This window comes from Entelurus aequoreus, linkage group LG09 (genome assembly GCF_033978785.1).
Source record: "Entelurus aequoreus isolate RoL-2023_Sb linkage group LG09, RoL_Eaeq_v1.1, whole genome shotgun sequence".
NCBI classification, from domain to species: Eukaryota; Metazoa; Chordata; class Actinopteri; order Syngnathiformes; family Syngnathidae; genus Entelurus; species Entelurus aequoreus.
The window spans coordinates 36,767,890-36,786,343 of NC_084739.1; the positions used below are offsets into that span (position 1 = coordinate 36,767,890).

The 18,454-nt window shown below is 42.8% G+C and overlaps 1 protein-coding gene across 1 annotated transcript; it reads left to right on the top strand.

Annotated features, from left to right (window-relative positions):
• Positions 1 to 138: 138 nt before the first annotated feature.
• On the top strand, positions 139 to 18,036 carry eif3s10 (eukaryotic translation initiation factor 3, subunit 10 (theta)). Its single transcript, XM_062058684.1, has 22 exons — positions 139 to 328; positions 1,673 to 1,863; positions 1,941 to 2,077; positions 2,161 to 2,324; positions 4,867 to 5,066; positions 5,246 to 5,454; positions 5,544 to 5,715; positions 5,884 to 5,988; positions 6,096 to 6,194; positions 6,283 to 6,399; positions 12,137 to 12,322; positions 12,529 to 12,876; positions 12,979 to 13,083; positions 13,143 to 13,256; positions 13,340 to 13,462; positions 13,543 to 13,696; positions 13,805 to 13,986; positions 14,048 to 14,130; positions 14,234 to 14,631; positions 16,649 to 16,769; positions 16,836 to 17,023; positions 17,284 to 18,036. Exons 1-22 carry the CDS (start codon positions 280 to 282, stop codon positions 17,478 to 17,480), a joined length of 3,642 nt encoding a protein of 1,213 aa, XP_061914668.1. The 5' UTR covers positions 139 to 279; the 3' UTR covers positions 17,481 to 18,036.
• The last annotated feature ends 418 nt before the right edge of the window (positions 18,037 to 18,454 follow it).

Genomic DNA, 18,454 nt, shown 5'->3' on the forward strand with positions numbered 1-18,454 from the left:
ATAATATTATCTTGAAATGGAAGAGCGAACAAAACCATTTTCGACTGTGATTAGCTTTGACTTTGTTATCGTTGTTGCTTAAAGTAAGAGCACTTTTATGGGGGGGGGGGGGGGGGTAGGATATCAGGCACCTGGCAACCTTGGTAGGCCGCTCACGAGGTTCTTCCTTTCTCAGACACCACCTTTTCCGTGCGCGGATCTGTGGCCTGGATGGACTGGTGAATTGCACCAAAATTCACATAAGTTCGGCTGTTTGAGTTGTACAAGAGAACTGCCAAAATGCCGGCGTATTTTCAGCGCCCAGAGAATGCTCTCAAACGAGCGAATGGTGAGTAGAAACAACACTGTCATTACACACACATGCCGGGTTGTAAAGGGCACGTTAGCCGACTTTAGCCTTCAATGCCGCGTCAGCCAAAGCAGCGTTCATGCTAGCTTGCATGGCGCGCACTGTTAGCTTGTGTGCTAACGGCAAGCTAACAAGGCCCCTCTTTTGGCTTACAGATAATCTACAGTTTTGAATAAATACATCATTCTATCGTAGACTGTCGGATGTAATGATACTAACTCAATGTGTTCACCTTAGTCTGTTCCAATTTTCACTTGAAGCGACTTGCATGTTACCGTGTCATGTAACGTGATTACGTGTTGGGGCTAGGGCTGCAACTAACGATAATTTTGATAATCGATTAATCTGTCGATTATTACTTCGATTAATAATCGGATAAAAGAGACAAACTACATTTCTATCCTTTCCAGTATTTTATTGAAATAAAACAGCATACTGGTGCCATATTCTTTCAACTTGCCAAATAAAACAAGGAAAATGTTACAAAAATGCACACTTTTGACACCCCTGCTATAGATAATAAAAAATTAAATCTGATAAATCTATCGATAAAAAGCAGAGCCTGACGACGCATGCGCGTTTATCACAACTCTCTCGCTCTCTCTGTCTCTCCCCCTCCATCACGAATGCTGTTGCGCACACAATTTGTTGTGTTTTCACCTTCTTAACCCTGAACGTACATTGAAAATACACGCAACCCTAACTCAAAATGCCGGACATTTGAGGCATTTAAGAAACATCGCCCGACAGCCCCACAAAAGAGGACATGTCCTCTTTTGCTAGCATGCTAGCAGCTAATGGGCTAGGATAGACTGACCATACGTCCTCTTTTTACCGGACATGTCCTCTTATGCGGGGCTGTCAGAGCGGTGTTTCTTAAATGCCTCAAATGTCCAGCATTTTGAGTATCGCTTACACAACGTGCAGTACGCTACTTAATATGTCCGTGTGGAAACTCGTTCGGTACACCTCCGCAACGAAACGAAACCACCGTACCGAAACGGTTCGGTACAAATACACATATCGTTACACCACTATTATTTTTGATTGTTTCTCAGCTGTTTGTAAATGTTTATAAATAAAGGTTAAAAAAAAACGTAGCCTCAGCGCATGCGCAAAGCATAGATCCAACAAATCGATGACTAAATTAATCGCCAACTATTTTTATAATCGATTTAATCGATTAGTTGTTGCAGCCCAAGTTGGGGCCCATCCGCCTTACGTTCAAAGGAAATGTGCTCATTATCGAAAAGTCACATTCCAGTTTACTGCATTGTTGAGTTGACATTCTGACGCAGTCCGTGATTTTTCTGTAATATGCAGAATTTCTGGAGGTTGGCAAGAAACAGCCAGCCCTGGACGTTCTGTACGATGTCATCAAGAGCAAGAAACATCGAACATGGCAGAAGATCCACGAGCCCATCATGCTCAAATACCTGGAGCTCTGTGTGGATCTTCGCAAGAGCCACCTGGCCAAGGAGGGCCTCTACCAATACAAAAACATCTGCCAGCAGGTGCTGTTCACACCCTTCATTTCGCATCTTCTTTAACACAAATGGGGGTTCTAACTCCGGTATGCCTGTTCTACCAGGTGAACATCAAATCTCTGGAGGATGTGGTTAGGGCTTACTTGAAGCTGGCGGAGGACAAGACCGAAACGGCCAAAGAGGAGTCACAGCAGATGGTCCTGGATATCGAGGATCTGGACAACATCCAGACTCCAGAGAGGTGAGGTGGCATCCGTCCGTATGCTGCAGGTGGTATATTTAGTTACCAGTAAATTGAGTGTAAACCCGTTTGTGTGTCTTCAGCGTACTCCTGAGCGCTGTGAGTGGAGAGGACACTCAGGATCGTACTGATCGGCTGCTCCTCACTCCCTGGGTGAAATTTTTGTGGGAGTCCTACCGTCAGTGCCTGGACCTGCTCCGAAACAACTCCAAGGTGGAGCGCCTATATCATGACATCGCCCAGCAAGGTAATCATTTTCTTTAAGAATATAGTTTTTATTTGGCTGTTAATATTGTGATGGTTATGTAATCATGTTTTAAGTCGTACATCAACTTATGAGCTTGATAAGTTATTTTAACTCAATACAATTTTATCCCAAATCAAGGTTGTCCATTAAAATTTATGAAATCAATTTAAAGTGATACTTGGCCCCGCCAGAGACGACACAATTTTTACATGAAACATGCCCTTTAAAAACAAAAAATAACTTTTAGATATTAAATATTGTATAAAATACTAATTAATCAAATGTACCGTGCTACAAACTAGTGTAGTTTTATGAAGTCATTTAACATTACTGTATAGCATTTACCTTAGAGAGTGGACTTCTACTGGATGTCCTTTGAGCTGCTTCTCTGTCAAACACACCATCAGCAGCTTCTCAATATTTCAATGGACACATTGCAGTGTTTCCCCCAGAAAATTTGTTAGCTAAGGTGGTGTCTCTCCAGGGGGAGGGGGCGTCTTCCGGGACAGGCGGCAGGACGAGGAAGGTGGTGGGTGGGTGTAAGGAACAGTGTAACTAGGCTTGTCGCCATCACGTCTCCACCCCATCGCTTGATGTTAGTTTGTCTAAATTGTCAGACGATCGCTTCTCTGATGTCTCCATCATGTCCAGAAGTCTCTTCTTTATCTGGACGTCTTCTTCTACTGCATACAGCAACATTGTCTCGATTGGAAGTTTTCGTTTTAGTCTGTCACGCCTGTGGCTGTTGAGTTTTGCCTAGTGAAAAAAAAAAAAAAAATTTATAAGGATTTTTACAATATATAACATTCAATAATAATGAATACATTATTTGGGATAAACCCACTTTAGCACAGGTGTAAGATAGTAACATGTTATTTACAACATGTCGAATGGCCCTCAACATCGTCGGGAAACAATGTGTGTCTATAAAGCACTTCGAGGTATTTTAATTTTGACATAAAAAAATATTTAATGCAACTGCAGTTTTACTTAACTCAATATTATTTATTACAAGAAACTGCTCAAAGCATTTTTAATACAACCCTATTTAAATACATCTAAAACAGCTGAACTTCAATATATGCTTGGCATATTGACTTCTGATTCCAAAGAAAGTATTTTTGTCACACTTTCAACATTGTTGAAAGTGGTCATCTGAGAGCATTTGTAATTGCAGTGCAGTTCATATAAAAAAAATTCGATGCCCAGATATACAATATACAGTATACTGTATCTGCCTTTTAACAATATTACTTCCTAGCAATGAAGTTAGTGCCCACATACCTGAAGTAGAGCTCTTCTCTCTTTCACCACAGAAGATTGTGGATTGCTCCTATTGGAATCTTGCTGCTCTTTTACGTCATTCGGCATATCTTTGTCTCTGACCAGGCTGTCAAGGGTGAATGGAGAATCCGAATTCCTGTGAGAGCTTGTGTCAATATCTAATGTTTCTATTCCAAATTGAATGGATGTAGTTGATGGAGAACCGCCCCAGATCTGCTCGCATAGTTCGAAGTACAGCAAAACAACTCTACCGTAACCTCTTCTTCCACCTGCGTCGACTGCTTGTCTTTACTTTCCACGAATCGCTTTCAGTTTAGCGTCGATAGTTGTTTTTGTGATGTCCTCTTTTCGATGAGGAGGTTCCTCAGATGTCCCTCCAAGTCCGTACGGCTCCAAAAATAGGGTAAGATAGTCACCATACTTGAACTGGCAAGTTTCCCAGTCAACACTGTAAGTTTTGTTAACTTTAAACTCCAAAACGATGCTTAAAAGTAGCTCTACTCCTCTGTCAGTCCACATATATAATCCACATATATAATTCATTCTTGCCGTGATCCGCCATTTTTGCTATATGCCGCCTCCGGAAATGACATTTTGGATGCTTCTGATTGGCTAAAATGGTCTTAAGTCCTAGGCTACAGTGTCCCCAGTATTTTGACATGCGTATGACACTCAGTGTATGCGTTTGCTTGGGGACAGAGATAGTTTTTTAAATGCGCACGTGTGGCTGGAGATCTTGTTAAGCAACGTTAGTTTAGGCGGTGGCTCTTTGTTGTTAAGGCGGCCGCCTTAACAACAAAGTGCTGCGGGAAACCCTACATTGGCTGGCGTTATTAATTTTGCTTTAGAATGGTGCAGACTAGCAGTGATAAGTTGTAACTGCTTCACCAAGTTGGCTACACTCTGCAATGTTTTTGATGATTTCTCTTTTTAATTCAATAAATATCACCTGCTTCTTCTCAGTACTGTCTTTCACATTGTATTTCTTCTTTCCCATGCATGGAAAAACATAGTTTCGTCAATCTCTAGCTATAAGCTAATACTAGCAAGTAAGACCAGATTTTTTGGGTGGCTCTTGCAGGGTTCACTCTTGTAGGGACATTTATTACGCCGACTAATGGTGGGAATGCTTGTAACTTTTTGCTGGCAACTTAAAGCATAACAATTAGCTGAGAGTCAGTTCTTATTTTAAAACACTCTTAATTTGGGAAATTCTTAGTAAACACTAATTGCTTTGAACTTCTTGTCTTTTTTGCAGCATTTAAATTCTGCCTTCAGTACACCCGAAAAGCGGAGTTTCGTAAGTTGTGTGACAACCTGCGAATGCATCTGGGTCAGATCCAGCGACACCACAACCAGAGCACTGCCATCAACTTGAACAACCCTGAGAGCCAGTCCATGCACCTGGAGACGCGTCTGGTGCAGCTTGACAGTGCCATAAGCATGGAGCTCTGGCAGGTATGCATATCAGCACTGAATCACTAAGGGAAAAAAAAGGAATCTCAATAAAAACATTTGAAAATACATTTTTGATGAGGCCTGGGGGAGATGTAGCATTCAAGTATAGAGGGAGGATTGTTAAATCTAAGTTCATTCACTTCTTGCCCTCACGTGTTTGCATTTGTTTCTTTTTCTAGGAAGCATTCAAGGCTGTTGAGGACATCCATGGTTTGTTTGCTCTTTCCAAGAAGCCACCAAAACCTCAGCTTATGGCCAACTACTACAACAAGGTCTCTACTGTGTTTTGGAAATCTGGAAATGCTCTTTTCCACGCTGGCACCCTCCATCGCCTTTATCATCTTTCCAGAGAGATGCGCAAGAATCTCACCCAAGAGGAAATGCAACGGTATTTTCTTTTTTTACCAGAGTTGGACAAGTTTTTCTTGTGTGGAAACCTTTTAGGTTACTGTTAAGGCCTAATTTCTCCACCTTCAGGATGTCCACTAGAGTACTTCTGGCTACTCTCTCCATTCCCATTACGCCTGAGCGCACAGATATTGCTCGGCTTTTGGATATGGATGGCATCATTGTGGAAAAACACCGCCGGCTGGCAACCCTACTGGGCCTACAGGCACCACCAACCCGCCAAAGTCTAATCAATGACATGGTGCGTCGTTTGTATGAAAGACGATTCTTAGTTCAACCATTTTTTGATGGTTTATGTCAGTAATTTTGTTCTTCTCTCAAAACAACCCTGAGTATTTAAACCCAATTTAGTCAGCCTTGTAAGACTTAAGTCTTGGAGGTATTTAAAGACTTTCTCATGTGTTTCCAGGTAAGATTCAACTTGTTGCAGTATGTGGTGCCCGAGGTCAAAGAACTTCACAGCTGGCTTGAAGTTGACTTCAATCCCTTGAAGCTCAGTGGTAGAGTAACTAAGGTACACCAATCTAAGAGCAACACACTTAAGTGATGTTCCCAAGATCAATGTACAACACATTGTTTCCATGTTGTCATATTCCAAACGCAAGCAACTTCTATTCCTAGGTGCTGAATTGGGTGAGAGACCAGGGTGATGAGTTGTCTGACCTCCAACAATATGTCCCTCACTTGCAGAATAACACCATATTGCGTCTTCTGCAACAAGTAATATTTAGATTTTCTTAAAAATGCTTTCATTCAACAGGTCCACCTTTACTGTGGTAGTTTCATATTTATGTCTACATTAAATCAGGTTGCACAGATCTATCAAAGCATCGAGTTCAGTCGTCTGGCGTCTCTTGTCCCATTTGTGGATGCTTTCCAGCTCGAACGCTCCATTGTGGATGCTGCCAGGCACTGTGATCTACAGGTAAGATTGTGATCACATCATGCTTCACATTAGGGTGGGCCAATATTAGGAATTATGGCACCACACCAGTAGATCCAATAACATTTAAAAAATTGTTCCAATCACCAAAAAAATTAAAAAGTAAAACTCCAATGAGGCAAGATTACCCGTACTGTGCTGTGGTTGGGTTAGGGTGATCAAATCAAGTGCTCCTACTTCCACAGGCGGTCATAAACTTCCCCTGAGCTCAAGATGTAAACAATCATGGCTTCGATCATAAGAGATGTTTTTACACCTTCAGAGTCTTGAAGACATCCTACTTCAGGGGTGCCCATACTTTTTCAGCAGGCAAGCTACTTTTAAAATAACCAAGTCGAGGTGATCTACCTTGTGTGTGTGTGTGTGTGTGTGTGTGTGTGTGTGTGTGTGTGTGTGTGTGTGTGTGTGTGTGTGTGTGTGTGTGTGTGTGTGTGTGTGTGTGTGTGTGTGTGTGTGTCTCTTTCTCTCTCAGAGCTTTTTGTCAGGGCTTTGCGCCAGTGGCGGGCGGCCCACTCTGTTGCTGTCCAGCTTTACAGTGCGGGCAAAAGATGACGGTTGAGAAAAGAAGGGTAGTGTTATTAATGCTTAACGTGTCTCCGCAACTCGATAATTTGTTTGGATTTGCTGTGCTAGTTGTTAGGGAACAGCGAGACGTGCAGTTGTGTTTCGGGGTTATAATGCGTGCCTGTGGGTAACTCTGCGAGAGGTGAGGGCACCGATGTAATAATGCATTTATTTTTCCTTAATATTTTCAGGAGCTACTGGCTGATCTACCTTCAAACTCTATTGTCACTTACTCTTACCGTATTTTTCGGACTATAAGTCGCTCCGGAGTATACGTTGCACCGGCCGAAAATGCACAATAAAGAAGGAAAAAAACATATATAAGTCGCATTTTTGGGGGAAATTTATTTGATAAAATCCAACACTAAGAATAGACATTTGAAAGGCAATTTAAAATAAATAAAAATAGTGAACAGGCTGAATAAGTGTACGCCATATGACGCACAAATAACCAACTGAGAATATGCCTGGTATGTTAACGCAACACATCATGGCAAGAGTGATTCAAATAACTATAACATATAGAACATGCTATACGTTTACCAAACAATCTGTCACTCCCGATCGCTAAATCCGATGAAATCTTCCTCCCCGGTGTCGCCTCTGGTATGCGCCGTTTCCTTTCTTTCTGTTGCTCGATTGCCGTTCTCTGCTGCATAATTCACTATGTCCAGCTTGTAATCTGCAGTGTATGATTTCCTTTCCGGTGGCATTTTAGTTCAGCCCTTCTCAGTTTTTATAAGTGACCGTTGATGTGATCCATTTTAATAGCTACGGCAGTAGCATATAGCATATAGCAGTTAGCATCCCATAACCCACAATGCACTTCTGCCATGACCCTCCCCCGCCGAATTCTTATTGGTTGACGTGTGAGTGACGATTGCTGACGTGTGTGTGACGATTGCTGCCATTTGCTTCGTCTCTTACGCGAATGAGATAAATAATATTATTTGGTATTTTACGGTAATGTGTTAATAATTTTACACATAAGTCGCTCCGGAGTATATGTCGCACCCACGGCCAAACTATGAAAAAAACTGTGATTTATAATCCGAAAAATACGGTACTTGCTCTCCCATGAGTCCACTGTCTTTCGGTCGCCCCGTGGTGGTTGGCTGACTGTTGGTTGTGAATGTGCTTAGTTTGAAATGCAACATAGCCTATTTTTTTTACATGTTAACATCGCTGGCAATCACCCTCTTATTTAATTGTAGCTGCCAAAATTCTGATCACGATTAAAATTTGATTAATTGTGCAGCCCTACTGTAGTCTATACGCTACTGCCATTTAACGTCTTGTATTTGTAACGGAATGCAAAGTCTCATAAACAATACTTGCAAATTAGACTCAAGTGTAAGAAAACTAGATAAAATAACTGGATAGAACAGTTAGCATTATCAACTCACTGTTAAATGTTAAAGAGACTGTTTGCAACTTCCTCACAATTAGATTTTTCAAAGCAAATCATATATCAAGGTCACCACCGGCTTACTAATGTAACTATTAGTGGTTTATTGGACCTACTCAGTGGCCTAGTGGTTAGAGTGTCCGCCCTGAGATCAGTAGGCTGTTAGTTCAAACCCCGGCCGAGTCATACCAAAGACTATACAAATGGGACCCAGTACCTCCCTACTTGACACTCAGCATCAAGGGTTGGAATTGGGGCTTAAATCATGAAAAATGATTCCCGGGCGCGGCACCACTGCTCCCCTCACCTCCCAGGGGATGAACAAGGGGATGTGTCAAATGCAGAGGACACATTTCACCACACCTAGGGTGTGTGTGACAATCATTGGTACTTTTAACTTTAACAGAAAACATTTGTTTTCAAACTGCTTTTATTTTTTAGAATTACTAAGTTTGAAAGGGACAACCGGATGTAATGGGGGGAAAAAAATTCTGGCTCAAAAAAAATTATTGGTGTTTACGGCGGTCACTTACCCTGTGTCAACACGTACGCGAAGGGAGCACACGCACACATCCAAAAGCAGTCTAAGAGAAGCAACAAACAATTTGCAGTCCTGTTATGTTAGAATATACATCCAATGACAAATCGTTAATCAATAGCTAACAATACCCAGAGCTAATGCCCATGCATGTGTATGTTCGTAGTTACGTCATTACGTTCTAGAAGACATAAGAAGGCGGGATCATCATCATCACGCCTCCGTCAGTCGTAACGACTATGGAAACTGCGCCAGTCCAGAGGTCAAGTTTAAACTCAGCGACAACGCCTGCTGTGGCTGATGAGTCCGATGTGGGAGAGGCAAACACGGCCGCATTTACTACAGATGTAGCTGGAAGGCGCAACTGCAGGAGTGCGTGTCTTCCGCTTGGTTCTTTTTTCATTGGCTGTGGCATGGATCTTTTTCTCACCAGTCTTCAACTGTTTGTGAAGGACACTGCGCCATTTTCTGCGGTCAGCTGCTGCATCTTCCCAATGTTCAGTGTTTATGTCCAGGGCTTTCATGTCCCGCTTGCAGACATCTTTGAAGCGCAGTTTTGGCCGGCCAACAGATCTCTTGCCAGAGGCAAGTTCGCCATACAGGATGTCCTTTGGGATACATCCATCCTCCATACGGCACACGTGGCCTAGACAATGCAGCCTGCGTTGTCTGAGCAGCGTGAACATGGTAGGAAGACCAGCGCGTTCGAGGACCTGGGCATTCGTCACCTTGTCACTCCAATGGATGCCGAGGATGCGGCTAAGGCAGCGCATGTGGAAGGTGTTCAGTTTGCGCTCCTGTTTGGAGTATGTTGTCCATGTTTCGCTGCCGTAGAGAAGAGTGCTGACAATGCAGGCGTTGTACACTGCCATCTTGGTAGGAGTTGTCAGCTTCCGGTTCGCCCAGGCGCGGGTTGTGAGGCGACCTAGGGTTGTGGCAGCTTTGCCAATACATTTGTTGATCTCACCATCGAGGGACAGATTGTCACTAATGGTGGATCCCAGGTATGTAAATTGGTGTACGACTTTGAGTTGGTACTCATCGATTGTGATGGCTGGTTGAGTGTCCACTTCCTGACTCAGCATATTGGTCTTTTGCAGGCTGATGGTAAGCCCGAAGTCTTTGCAGGCCTTGGAGAATCTGTCCATAAGGCACTGGAGTTCTTGTTCAGTGTGCGAAATGACGGCGGCATCATCAGCAAAGAGCATGTCCCGGATGATTGTCTCACGGACTTTGGTCCTTGCTTTAAGACGGGCTAGGTTGAAAAGTCGGCCGTCAGATCTGGTACGTAGATATACCCCTTCTGTTGCAGTCCCAAAAGCATGTTTGATGAGCAGGGCAAAGAAGATGCCGAAAAGGGTAGGAGCAAGGACGCAACCTTGCTTGACTCCGCTCTTGATGTCAAATGGGTTGGACATGCTACCCTCATACTGGATGGTTGCCTTCATGTCGTCATGAAAAGATCTATTGAGACTATGGAGCTTTGGAGGGCATCCAATCTTGGGTAGGATGCTGAAGAGCCCTTCTCTGCTAACCAGGTCGAAAGCCTTGGTCAGGTCAATGAAGGATATGTACAGGGGCTTCTGTTCCCTGCATTTTTCCTGAAGTTGGCGTAGAGAGAATATCATGTCCACTGTAGAGCGCTTGGTGCGAAAGCCGCATTGAGATTCCGGGTAAACGCGCTCAGCAAGTTTCTGAAGGTGGACAAGCACGACACAGGCATAGAGCTTCCCTACGATATTCAGGAGGGAGATGCCCCTGTAATTGTTACAGTCGCTCCTGTCGCCCTTATTTTTGTAAAGGGTGACAATCTTGGCATCTCTCATGTATTGCGGCACGGCTCCCTCTTTCCAGCACTGGCAGAGGACATCATGCAAAGGCTGCAGGAGGGTGTCTTTACAGCGCTTGATGAGGTCTGGGGGGATGCCATCAGTACCAGGTGCTTTGCCAGTTGCTAAGCTGTCAATCGCTTTGTGAAGTTCAGCAAGTGTTGGTTCAGCATCTAATTCCTCAATGATGAGCAGCTGTTCAATGGCATCAAGGGCTGAGGCGACGACAGTGTTCTCTCTGGAATAGAGTTCTGAATAGTGCTCTATCCATCTGTCCATCTGCTTGCCCTTGTCAGTGATAACTTCCCCACTGGTGGTCTTTAGGGGGGCTGTTTTGCTCTGTGTTGGGCTCAGAGCAGTCTTGATGCCCTCGTACATCCCCCTGATGTTACCTGATGTAGCTGCAGACTGGATGGATTCACTGAGTTGTTGCCAGTATTCATTGGCACAATGTCTTGCAGTCTGTTGCACTTTGCTTCTTGTAGTTCTCAGTGCTTGCAGGGACTTCTCATTTGGGGAGCGTTTGTATTCAGCGAGGGCAGCACGCTTTGCTTCAATGACGGGGGTTAAGGCAGGATATAATGCTTAAAATACATTGAAAAGTTAACGCCCTCAAGGCATCTGTCTAAATGTTGCAAACAGCCCCTTTAAATAAATAAAAAGTATTTAATTATTAAACACTTATTTTCTACCGCTTGTGCCTAAACAATCACGCATGAATACACTTTGTAGACTTCTTCAAAAATTACACGAATACCTAAAATATGTACTGTTGAGGACGGGTATCGATTCGCAGTTAAGGGGAATTGCTACCCTATCAGTTCTAATGTGAAAAATTGTTTTTAACCTTACTTATTGTGGACTATTTGAATATGCACTGCAACCACATAATTTCACCACTGTGGGATGAAAAGTCTATCCTATCCGACCTATCCCTAGTGGACCCTATCGGCCATCAAACCACGCATAGCCACGGTTTGTACTTCCCAACCACCATTATTTTTTGGATGTGTGTTTGCTATCCAAATACGACATTAACGCCACACTCCAGCATACACTGATAGATGGATTAAGGACATAAGCTTCACTCCGAATTTATGGATGTTTGAAGATAGCCCTATCATAGTAGTGATGTCATATTTGATTAGGTCAAATCTCCAGGTACAGTTTGTCAAATTCACATTTTTTAAAACTCTTTCTTGCACAAACCACCTAAATCAACATCTATAAAATAATCAATATAAATAAGTTACTGGTCTTAAAGCTGGAAGTTGTCTGCTTGAAAAAAAATTGTACATCCTTATTAACATGACTTTCATCTGTATCTGTGAACATGTAAAAATAGGTCCTGTCCTCTAAATCTGTGTTGTTTTTTTAAAGGTCCGAATCGACCACACCTCTCGGACATTGAGTTTTGGCTCTGACCTGAATTATTCGACTAAGGAGGATGCTCCACTTGGTCCCTTCCTGCAAAACATGCCCTCTGAGCAAATAAGAAACCAGCTGACTGCAATGTCTTCCTCTTTGGCTAAGGCCCTGCAGATCATCAAACCTCCCTCCACGCTGGTGAGTTAATTTTTCTGCAGCCACATTTTCACAATATTAATATTGCCATTTTTTAATGTTGGACATTTCTCAAAAATCTCTTTTCAGACAGGTTTTGTTGTACTGAATTACTTGGATGTTTTTATATTTGAACGGATTTGACATCTTTCCTCTCATATTGCAAATTGTTTAATGCAAAATTCCAACTGATCATGTTTCTCTTTCAGCAAGAGCGTGAGGAGCAGAGTCAGCGGGCCATAGCAGCTTATTTGAAAAATGGCCGCAAGGATCATCAGCGCATCCTGGCCCGCAGACAGACTATTGAAGAGCGTAAGGAGCGGCTCGAGAACCTGAACATACAGCGTGAGAAGGAGGAACTAGAGCAGCGGGAGGCAGAGTTGCAGAAGGTCCGCAAGGCGGAGGAGGAGCGCCTGCTCCAGGAGGCTAAAGAGAGGGAGAAGGAGCGCATTATGCAAGAGCATGAGCAAATCAAGAAAAAGACAGTGCGTGAACGGCTGGAGCAAATTAAAAAGACAGAGTTGGGAGCCAAGGCCTTCAAAGATATTGACATTGAGGTAAAGTATAACCAGCACGACCCTGGTGGTTCATATGTTTGATCTCCATATTGCAGCAAGATGTCACTTGTCACTTTTTTTGTATGTACCTTGTTCTTGCAGGACTTGGAGGAACTGGATCCTGACTACATCATGGCAAAGCAGGTAGAGCAGCTTGAGAAGGAGAAGAAAGAACTTCAAGAGCGTCTGAAGAACCAGGAAAAGAAGGTAATGCAGATATATTTTCATTTACCTCTGTGCAAGACACCAACAATGTCTCTTTGCAGATTGACCACTTTGAGAGGGCAAAACGAATAGAGGAAATTCCTCTTATCATAAAGGCCTACGAGGAGCAGCGTGTCAAGGACATGGAACTGTGGGAAATCCAGGAGGAGGAGAGGGTAAGTTTGAAGAGAAGTGCAACAGGAATACAAAGTATATACCTACTAGTGAATGGCAGATTTGACTTGTTTCGTTTGTGCAGATCAGTAACATGAAAGTGGAACGAGAAAAGGCTCTGGAGCACAAGAAGCGCATGTCCCGCATGATGGAGGACAAGGAAAAGTTTTTGTCTGAAATAACTGCTGCTCGTAGCTTCATTTATGAGGTGAGATAAAATGTACTTAATTAGTATTAGTATTGCCGTAGCATACCTTTTTAATGTTCTTTGCTTTGTGTTTAATGCAGGAGAAACTGGAAACATTCCAGAAGCGGTTGGTGGAAGAAAGGCGCGATCGTCTGGAGGAAAGGAAGAGGCAACGTAAAGAGGACAGACGTAAGGCTTACTACCTCCAGAAAGAGGAAGAGGCACAGCGTATCCATGAGGAAAGTCTCAAAAAAGGTCATTTACATTTCTACCGTGGAACACACAACTGTGTTGCTCTTCAATTGATAATTCTTGTATTGTCACTGTCAATCCTATGAATTACACATTTGACATCTTTTTCAGAGCGTGAGGACCGTGAACGCCTTGAACAGGAGCAGCGAGAGGAGGAGGAGAGGGAATATCAAGAGCGCCTTCGCAAGCTCGAAGAGCAGGAACGAAAGCAACGTGCTCGTCAGCAGGAGATCGAAGAGCGTGAACGCCGTCGTGAAGAAGAGAGACGCACTGTCCCAGAGGAGAAACCAAAGGTTTGTTTTTGTTTTTGTGATGGGTATATTATATCACAGAATATGCTGTTGCTGTAAACAGGAATGGAGTAGTGAAAAAGAGGAGGGAGGATGGCGGAAGCGCACTGAACCAGAATCAGAACGGCAACGTCCTGTACCTGACAGGTTGGTTTAGTAAGACACAATCACATCATCAGTTCTCATACCAAATCATTCTTCATGTTTATTGTTGAGTCTGTAGTGTTAATTTCCTGGGCTGTTTCTGCAGGGAATGGAGACAAGAAGGTCAAGAGAATGACAAGGAAGAGAAAGAGACACCCTTTCGGCAAGGAGAAGGTTTGCGCCGAGGTGGAGATGACAGAGGACCTCGTAGAGGTTTTGATGACGATCGAGGTCCCAGGCGTGGATTTGATGAAGACAGAGGTTCATCCCGGGGCATGGATGATGACCGGCCTCCTCGTCGTGGCATGGATGACGACCGGCCTCCACGCCGGGGCATGGATGACGATTGGCCTCCACGCCGGGGTATGGATGACTCCAGGGGTCCCAGGCGTGATGATGACTGGGGACCTAGAAGAGGAGACGACGATAGAAGTGGAAGAAGAGATGATGGTCCTCGCCGGGGTGTTGATGAAGCCAAACCCTGGAAACCACTCAGTAGGCCAGGTAAGCATTTCACCTTTTAGTTTCCTAGCGAAAAACGTTTGTAAGGTAGCTTAATTTGTGATATTATGAAATTAAGCAATGCAAATTACATGCCCCCAGCTAAAGATTGTTGCCGTCAGAAATAGGCGCAGGCAACATCGAATGTTTAGATGTGATCAAACATTAACGCCAGCAAGACAATACAGCGGTCTTCAGCTTAGGATTTTCATGTTCAAATTGAAATCATCAGTTTGCCCGTAGTCGTCAATCAGTCGACTGTATGGCTGTATTCTTAAAACGAAATATACAGATAGGTGTCAGTAATATCACATGGCTGTGCCCTAGGTAGCACCTATTTGGTGAATAGTTTAAAGTTAATTAAAGATACTTATAAAAGGAATACAGTCATTCATTAAAGTGAACCAAATCTCATTTGCGACTATTTCTGCCTCAAAAAAGCTAAACCACAGTTGGTAGGATTGTGGCTTTGGCGCAGTACTAACAGAACATCAACCTTAACTAAATAGAGGTACCGTATGTTCCGCACTATAAGGCGCACCTAAAAACCTCCAATTTTGTCAAAAGCTGACAGTGTGCCTTATAATCCGGTGCGCCTTATATATGGACCAATATTGAGCCTCCAACAGGTAAAAGTTTCAATCAATCAATCAATCGCAACTACGGTAAGCAGCCGCCGACTTCATTTTCTTCCGTCTTCATTTTCCCCCGTAGAAGAAGAAGTTCTTCTTCTATGGTAAGAAACCGCCCCCGTAGAAGAAGAAAATGCATGCTGGGATATATGACTGCGCCGAGGCGTGCCGTTTCATTTCCATTTGTTTGTTTATGTAAAGACCCCAAAATGGCTCCTATTAAGAGACACGCTTACAACGCAGAGTTTAAACTTAAGACGATCAGTTACGCAGTAGAACATGGGAATAGAGCAGCAGCGAGAGAATTTAACATTGTCACTGAACTGCTGGACAACAGCAGCGACACTGACTCGATTAATATACGGCATGTTGGATGCCGTATTCGCCCAACTGTTTAATTCGGACACTGAAGAAGAAGAATTTGAGGGATTCGTGGATGAGGTGTAACTATATAGGTAGCTTTACATGTTTATTTTGTGTGTTGTGTTGTGTGACATTAACGTTTGAGCAACATTGAGTTATTGATATATTGTTATTGCTCTGCACTATTTTGAGTGTTACTATATTGTGATTGCACTATTTTGAGTGTTACTATATTGTGATTGCACTAACGTTTGATTTACCGTAACAGTATCACAGTTTTTTACGTGTTTATTGAATCAAGGAAAAGTTTCCCTCCACTATGTGATATAAATGTTGCACTACATGTTATACCTTGCTGTTGTTAAAGGATAAACAAAACACCACGTCACTGACTTTACCTCGGGGAAAATAATAAAACAGCTGTTTATTCATTTTGGGAGTGAACAGAGTTGTCAGAACGCTGGTTTGTAATTTATTAATAAAGTTTGACTGACCTATCTGACTGTTCTGTTGACATTCCCTTTAGCGCAGCTCCATCTAATGGATGCATAACGTAACCCCAGCCTCTACTGTAGCGTCTATTCTATGCGCCTTATAATGCGGTGCGCCTTATATATGAACAAAGTTTTAAAATATGCCATTCATTGAAGGTGCGCCTTATAGTGCGGAAAATACGGTAGTTAAAGTCATAAAGTGTACGTATTGGAATCTGCGGAAGGATCATTACCGTTGCAAAAGGAGAGCTACGCCTCTGGGGCGATGCAGCGATTCTGACGATATCACTGAGGTTTATCGTCTGAACTCCTTCGAATTAAATCGTTGACTATTTGCAGACAGGACGTCATTACTTTTTTCCTGACTCGCATTTGGCAAGAGACTGTGTTAACCCTAGATATTTCAGTCTTTTATTTGTTCTTACATGATTTTCAAATTGCCTTTTCTTAACCAGTTCAACCCCAGGTGTTTTGGTAAGACATTCCCAAGTTTGGTCTTTGTCAATATGTGAACTTTAATTGTTGTTGCAGGTGGTTGGCGTGAGCGAGAGAAGGCTAGAGAGGAGAGCTGGGGGCCTCCTCAAGGTGGTGCCCGTGATGACCAAGATGATAGAGCGGAACGACCCAGCGACCGCTTCAGAGATCGTCCCAGGTGAGTCACAGGAAATAGTGCATACCAATAGCACTTTTTGTTATTAATGGTGTGTGTGTGTTTAAGAGAGGAGAATCCATGGAGGAGATCAGAAGAAGGAGGCAGTTGGAGAGATTCTCGCAAAGAAGACGCTGATCGTGATGACCGTCGTGGTGACCGAGACGACCGTCGCGGAGAACGTGATGACCGCCGACGTGATCGAGACCGCCGTGATGATCTTCCACAGAGAGCCCCACTAAGAGATCAAAACGATGGTAAACCTATTGTAATAAATTTCACTCATTCTGTGCATTCATCCTTAAATTGCATTACTACAAAAGAGAGCTGTGATATTTGTGTATCTATAAGAAAAACTTGGCTTTCATTAAAGCTACCTTCCCAAATAAAGTAGGTGACATTCTTGAAGCCAACCAGCAGGTGGCATTGTTTGCCAATAATGTTAATGCTTCAACACAGAGCAACTATGAACAGATCTTGTATAGAGTTTATATGTTATGATAATCTGCTTCCACAGGAGGCACCTGGCGACGCGGAGGTGAAGACAAGCGTGAGGAACAAGACAAGCATGAGGAGCGAGACAAGCCCAAGGAGAAAGAGAGTGAGCACGACGGAGAGCCTGTGGAAGACAAGAACTGGCGTTCAGACAAAGATAACATTCGTCGCATTAAGAATGAGACCGACGATGATGGTTGGACCACTGTACGTCGCTAAGGTCCATCCATTTGCTCCCGGAATAGTTAATTGATCATGTCGGAATAATCTTCAATATCTCATATCCCTAATTTCAATATACAAGCTTCCTGTGCATTACTGTCTGAATTAAATGTCTTGAGTTTCCCTGGAGATGGCTTTTCTTTTTAATACTTACAGACTTTCAGCAGTTCTGAAAAATGTATTATTGTAAACCCTTGTTGACAATGCTGCCCCCTAGTAGACAGGAGTGTTGTTCTCCTAAATAATAGACAAAAGGACTCTATATAGCAAACTCGGTGAACCACCAACTGCCTCTTTTAAACTTGTAACTGCCATGTTGTCACATGATGGCACTACACACAGGCTACTTGCTTCAGTGTCATGCTTCTTCATATGTTAAATGAGTGAAATACCAATTTTGAAGTGCATGCTTATGATTACTACATATGTTTCATCTGATAGTTTGCTTCTGACTCACTGCATTCAATTTGCTTCTGACTCACTGCATTCAATAGTGTCACACTATTTTGCATGTGAATTGATACAATCCTTTATTAAAATGTGTGTGCTCCAATTTGGTCTTGTGTCAATGCTATATCTTTCAAAGATAGATACTTGTGTGGGGTCGCTAATTTCTAATTTGATGGTTAAAAAGTGGGATAATGGCTAATACACAATTTGTTGTGTGCCAAAGTAATACTGAAACCATACTTGATACAACTGTTGGTGTAGGAGGGAACCTTTAAACTTCAAGGCCTGTTTCCCTCCTTGTATTTCTTACCACCACTAGAAGTCACTAAAGCTCCACGGGAGCAACAATATCTACTGCAAAGAAGACTAAAGAAGCGTTGTGTCAATATAGAACTAAAATAATATTAATTCACACAATCTTTGCATTGTTAATGTCATTACTTAATACAAGACATTTTAAAGGTGATTACCTTAAAAGAAAACGCAACTTCTGTGCACTTAACGTCTGTTATAATCGAAAT

Excerpts from the sequence above, each read along its gene's own strand:
- eif3s10 (XM_062058684.1), top strand. The coding sequence starts at position 280 with ATGCCGGCGTATTTTCAGCGCCCAGAGAATGCTCTCAAACGAGCGAAT. Across the intron at positions 12,877-12,978 it reads TCAAAGATATTGACATTGAG|GACTTGGAGGAACTGGATCC; the intron begins GTAAAGTATAAC and ends TTGTTCTTGCAG. Across the intron at positions 13,697-13,804 it reads TGAGGAAAGTCTCAAAAAAG|AGCGTGAGGACCGTGAACGC; the intron begins GTCATTTACATT and ends CATCTTTTTCAG.